Raw genomic sequence first — 6,617 nt, forward strand, 5'->3', positions numbered from 1 at the left:
TATATACTAACTAACTATACTAGTATATACTAACTGTATATACTATATACTAGTGTGTATATAGGGGAAACTGTTCAACAGCATCATCAATAACAGAATCCTCACCTTCCTCACACAACACGGGGTCCTCAGCAAGAGCCAAGGAGGGTTCATGCCAAACCACCGCACCACAGACCATATCTACACCCTGCACAGCCTCATCAAGACGCATGTTCACAACACCAGAAGAGGCAAGATATTCGCCTGCTTTGTGGACTTTAAGAAGGCGTTCGACTCAGTATGGCACCCAGGCCTACTCCTAAAACTCCTAGAGAGTGGAATAGGAGGAAGAACGTACGACGTCATCAAGAGCTCCTACACCGGAAACCAGTGCAGTGTGAAGGTGAATGGGAAAAGGACAGCATACTTCCAACAGGCCCGAGGGGTCAGACAAGGCTGTAGCCTGAGCCCAACGCTCTTCAACATCTACATCAATGAACTGGCTACAGCCCTGGAGGCCTCACCAGCCCCAGGCCTCACCCTGAACGACCGGGAAGTGAAGTTCCTGCTGTATGCCGATGACCTCCTTCTCCTGGCCCCCACTGAGAAAGACCTCCAAGAAAGCCTGTCCGTGGTGGAAAAATTCAGCACCACATGGGCCCTACCCATCAACCAGAAGAAGACCAAAGTCATGGTATTTCAGAAGAAGGGCCACAATAAAGCCTCCACCACCCCACAATTCACACTGAACGGCTCCACACTGGAGAAAACCAACAGCTACACCTACCTGGGGCTGGAGCTCAGCCAATCAGGAAGCTTCAAAACAGCAATAGAAACCCTGAAAGCAAAAGCCTGCAGAACCTTCTACGCCATCAGAAGACAACTGTACCACCTCAAACCACCGGTGAGGGTCTGGATGAAGATATTTGACGCTGTCATCTCCCCGATCCTTCTCTATGGCAGCGAGGTTTGGGGCCCAGCCACCTACCCAGACCAGTCAAAGTGGGATTCCAGCCCAACAGAGAACTTCCACCTGGAGTTCTGCAAATACCTGCTCCATGTCCATCGCAACACCACCAACATAGCCTGCAGGGCAGAGCTAGGCAGACTCCCCCTATGGCTCACCATACAGAAGAGGGCGCTAGCTTTCCAGGCACACATCCAGGGGAGCAAGCCCGACTCCTACCACTACCAAACCTGGCTAAGCCACCCGAGCAAACCAGACATTCACCAACCAAACAACAGCCAACCACCAAACCAAAAACACCAACAGATGATAACCAAGGCCGAAATAAAGGCGACCACAGAGGCAAACAGAGAGCGGTACATTGAAGAATGGAGAAACGAAATAAATAACTCCAAGAAACTCACCGTGTACCAATCCCTACAAAGGGACTACACCATGGCCACCTACCTGGAGAGAATACGCCACCCCAAGCACAGACAGACCCTGAGCCGGTACAGACTGAGCGCCCACAACCTAGAGATAGAGACGGGGCGATACAGGCAGACGTACAAGCCACGGGAGAACAGACTGTGCCAGCACTGTGACCAGGGGGCCCTAGAAGACGAGACCCACTTCCTGCTACACTGCACCAAATACTCAGCTGTGAGGGCCGTCTACTACCAAAGACTCTCTGCCCACATCCCAGACTTCATATCTGCAGACGAGAAGAGGAAACTCTACATCCTACTGGGAGAAGAAGAGGCCACTGTGGAGATCGCTGCCCAATACGTGGCAAGCTGTCACCAAACAAGAGGAAGATAAGACTCCACGGACTATTATATTTATCCCAATACACCCACCACACCCCACCCCCACCTCCAACCCCCCCATACAGCAGTCGCCAACGAAGAGGAAGATGAGACTCCATGGACTCCAGATGTTGCAAAAAATGTCTGCATGACAGTGAAAACTGCATAGTAACAAATAAGGTCTTAGAACGGCGTAAAATACCTCCGGCACTTGTGCTAAGGTCGCCATTTAAGCCATGTTTACTCGGTACAGTGATATAATGTTTAATAAGTAGTCTCCCACGTTGCGGAAATGCAGAGCTTGCTTTTGTTTTTTAGAGCCAGAGATGGGAGTGGATTGAGCAGAAGGTAGAAGTATAAGATAACTATACATTTTCCATTCCTTCTGTAGCCACTACTGGGTTTGGCTCAAACGCAGCAAAATCTGCAACAAAAACAGCTGCTTTTCTGCAATGTGAGGCCTCATCTTAAAGCTGCTTCTACTGTGAGCTTGAATAAACAATTTTGGGTTGCTAATTTTTTATTTTTTTGCTTTATAGAAGTTTTATACATTAAAAGTGATGTGCCATAGCAGGAAGACTTGTAAAATGGAATTCTATTGTCAATTAGCTTATTTGCCATGCCGTACAGAAAGTCCTAAAATGTATATGTTTGAGAACACTTTATTGTAACACTCCTTCAAATATATGCATAGGTTGTCTGGTGTCACAGAAGAGAACCTAAAGAATGTAACAACATCCATTAGAGATGTACAGGCCATTATGCTCAACCTGTTCAGTGCAGATACTGTTCTTATAGGACATGGGTTAGAGAATGACTTAATAGCTCTCAAGGTAAGAATAAAAACTACTGACTTATATATGGGTGCTGTTTTTTCCCCCCGGGGGAAGGTGTTTTGGGGAGAATTATTTATTTTATTTTTTTTTTAAATGACACATTGAATTTGTCAATTGATAATTTCTTGAAGAAGTCTTCAGTTTATGGCAGAAGTGTGTTTTTCAGAGAACTTGTTTACTTCATGGTAATGAAGATTAAAGTGTACCTCCAGTAATAACTGTGCATAAATGAATAGTACTGGTGAATAGTAGACACTTTTTAATTTTACTAAAGAAATGTTTGTTTTTGGATATTTATTTTCTACACTTTAGTCTATGTAGACTGGAAGTGTGAGAGAGCGGCTGCTAGAAAACTAATTCAAACTGCTTCTGCTAAACTTTTCTACTTTGTCCTATAACACTGCTAGGCTTATAGATAAGAGGCTACCGGTGCTCAGACTGTGGCAATAAATGAATTAACCAGTTGGAAGCAACCTCCTACTTAACCCCCTCTTTCTTCATAGTTGTGTGTGAGGCTGGATATGAAGAGGAGCCAGTCTTGTGTAAACAGATAGTTACAAGGACAGCAGCTTAAGTGGTGAAGGAAGCAATCTCTAGATATTAGAGTTTCTTATATTCAATATATTCATATATCATGCATTATTCATTTGTGAAAACTGGAGGGAAGCTATAAATTTACAAAGCAACAGAGATGAGATTTGGGTAAGTATATTTAAGTTTTCACATAATGGTTAACTACTGTAATTCAATTTTACTTTTTGTTTTACAGCTAATTCATGATACGGTGGTCGATACAGCAATGGTATTCCCTCATAGATTAGGCTTGCCTTATAAAAGGGCTTTAAGAAGCTTAATTGCGGACTATCTACGTCGCATCATCCAAGATGATGGTAAGATTGTGCATAGCTTTAGGTTTCCTGGCTTGGGCAACAAAGACTTTGGCAATGGTGTAGCACTAAAGCAGACATGGGATCTGATATTATATACAACGGTTTTTGGCTTAGAAAACAATGGTGTAGATCTTTAAAAAAAAAACAAAAAAAAAAACAGTGGCTGATGTTGGGTGACAAATCTGAGTTTTTCAACATTCTAGTCTAATTGTATAGATCCTTTTTGTTGGCTTACTTTGCTCCAGAATTTTGGCCCAATTCTGCTAGAAGAAAACGGAACCCATTGAAGTCAAGGCTTTTATTCAGCGCTGAATCCAGCACCATTTTCCTCCGTGTAAATGCACCCTTAAAGGGGCTCTATCAGCAAAATCATGCTGATAGAGCCCCACATATGCGTGAATAGCCTTTAAAAACACTGGCATGCCAGGGCAAATGATTAAGGCTAATGTTGTAGAGCGCATGTTGTATGAATACAAAGACATTCGAGGTTCATACTAGGGGTTGCTATTGTGGTTTCTGAATAGGGGTGGGGAAGTTAGACTCAGAAGAACTTGTAAACAGATTAGTCAATAAGAGTAAGTTTAACCCCTTAGCGACCTTTGATGTACTATTACGTCATGGACGCGAGGTACTTCACGCACCATGAAGTAATAGTACGTCATGGTGATTCCGCCCGCTCACTAGCTGAGCGGGCGGAATCGGAACTGGGTGATAGCTGTTACTGACAGCTATCACCCTTTTCCATAACCTCCGGTTGGTACTTTTACCGATCGGAGGTTTTAACCCTTTGATTGCGATGGTCAAACATGACCACCGCAAACAAAGGGTGCCGCGATCTCTCCCCCCCCGCCGGCACCCCCTGCGGCGAGATCGGGGGGTGCCGGTATCTGTAATATGTAGTCTGGGGTCTGGTTTGTGACCCCAGACAGCCCTGAGCACTCACTTACCTGGTGATGCTCCCGGTGTCTTCTGGAAGTGAGTCTGTGCCGTCCGCACAGCTCACTTCCTGTTTCTAGAGTGAGACACGTGCAGGCTGTCACTGCAGCCTGTGTCTCAGTCTATAGTAGAGGATCAGTGATGCAATCATCACTGATTCAAGTGTCTCTTAGGGACACAAGTGTAAAAAAAAAAAAAAAAGTATTTGAAAACAATTAATAAAGTTATAAAGTCCCAAAAATCCCTTTTTTCTATAAAAAATGAATTCTGTAAAAAAAAACACAAAAAATTAATAAAAACAATACATATTTGGTATTGTCGCGTCCGTAACAACCTGTACAACAAAACTGAAACAATATTTAATGTACACAGTGAACGGCGGTAAAAAATAACGGAAAAAACCCGCCGGAAGTAGTGATTTTTCGCCATTTCACCTTACAAAATGTGCTATAAAGTGATCAAAAAGTCATATGCACCCCAAAATAGTACCAATAAAATGCACAGGTTGTCCCGCAAAAAATAAGCCCTCAACCAACACTGTTAAGCGAAAAATAAAAATGTTACGCCTCTCAGAAGATGGCGATGCAAAAATCACTGATTTATGTCCCCAAATGTGTTTTTGTTCTGCAGAATTAGTATCGCATAAAAAATAACATGAGGTATCGCCGTAACCGTACCGACCCGCAGAATAAAGGTCACATGTTACTTATACGCTGCATGGCGAAAAATGTAAAAGGTAAAACTCAATACCAGAATTGATTTTTTTTCTCTTTTAAATCCAGCAAAAAAAGTTAATAAAATGTAATCAGTAAGTTTTAGGCACCCCAAGATGGTGTCATTACAAAATACATCGTATCCCGCAAACAACAAGCCCTTATATGGCCACGTCAGCAGAAAAATAAAGAAAATATAGCCTCTACCAACGTGAAGACAAAATTGCCAAATTATTAGAACACAACTGGCTGCGGCAGGAAGGGAATATATAAGCTGTGCGAGCGAATATCAGGGGACACCCCAGATTTACAGCTTATGAGGGAAAATATACCAGAAGTGACCCCAGTGTGACTCCCCCAATCATAGGAGCTACTGAGGGAATTTAGTGTCTGCAATGTCCTCCGCACCGCTTATACATTCCCTCTTCGCCATCCGCTGTGCAGTCACGTCCGGGATACTAATACTCACTACACCCCCTGATAAATTCTTTTAGGGGTGCAGTTTTCAAACTGCGGTCACTCCTTTGGGGAATCCACTTTCTGGTACCTTACAGGCTCTACAAACATGACATGGCGTTCAGATACCAAACATCTGAATCTGTACTCCAAAAGCCGCATCGCGCTCCTTCCCTTCTGCCCCCTGCTGTGTGCCCAAACTGCAGTTTATGCCACATGTATGACACTGGTGTAACCGGGGTAATGTCATATGTGAGTATAAACTGATATTAGGGCACATATATGACACTGTACCCCGGATAACGTACGTAATGTCATATGTGGGTATAAACTGATATTAGGGCCCAGCCGGACACAGAAGGGAAGAAGGTTATTTGGTTTTTGGAGCACAGACTTAGACGGTTTGGTTTTTGGATGCCATGGCACTTTTGCAGAGACCCTAAAATTTCCCCTACAAAATGGGGTCACTTCTTGGGGAATTCCAGTTTACTGGCACCTCCAGGGCTCTGCAAAAACAACATGGCACCCAGAAAGTCCCTCTAAATCTGTACCCCAAAAGCTAAAAAGCGCAGTGCTCCTTCCCTTCTGAGCCCTGCTGTGTGCCCAAGCAACAGTTTATACCCACATATATAATTTTTTTGCCCCTCGGGATCGCCCACTTAATAGTTTTAGGAGTGCAGGTCTCTGACAACACAAAGTGGGTGCAATGTATTGGATACCAAAATGGCATATTTCTTTAAAAATTTCAATTTTTGGGAAGCATTTTTAGTCTCAAAATGATAATACCACTTGATACATTCCTTGACGGGTGTAGTTTCTAAAATGGGGTCACTTTTGAGGGGTTTCTATTGTATTGATACTTTAGGGGCTCAGCAAATGCGACATGGCACCTCAAAACTATTCCAGCAATATATGCCCTCCAAAATCCAAATAGCGCTCTTTCCATTCTGAGCCCCAACATGTACCCATACAGCAGATTATGATCACATATGGGGTATTGCCGTGTTCAGTGAAATTGTGTAACAAACTGTGGGGGGCTCTTAATTCTCTAA

General features: G+C 43.6%; 1 protein-coding gene across 1 annotated transcript in view; it reads right to left on the reverse strand.

The window, feature by feature from the left end:
* Positions 1-1,963, reverse strand: part of LOC142210290 (tyrosine-protein kinase receptor Tie-1-like) — a 9,994-nt gene extending 8,031 nt beyond the window's left edge. The window contains exon 1 of the mRNA XM_075279396.1: positions 1,937-1,963. Coding sequence (XP_075135497.1) covers positions 1,937-1,963 — 27 coding nt within the window. The remainder of the gene's footprint in view (positions 1-1,936) is intronic.
* Positions 1,964-6,617: the final 4,654 nt, after the last annotated feature.

The sequence above is a fragment of the Leptodactylus fuscus genome, chromosome 1, assembly GCF_031893055.1.
Source record: "Leptodactylus fuscus isolate aLepFus1 chromosome 1, aLepFus1.hap2, whole genome shotgun sequence".
Classification (NCBI taxonomy): domain Eukaryota; kingdom Metazoa; phylum Chordata; class Amphibia; order Anura; family Leptodactylidae; genus Leptodactylus; species Leptodactylus fuscus.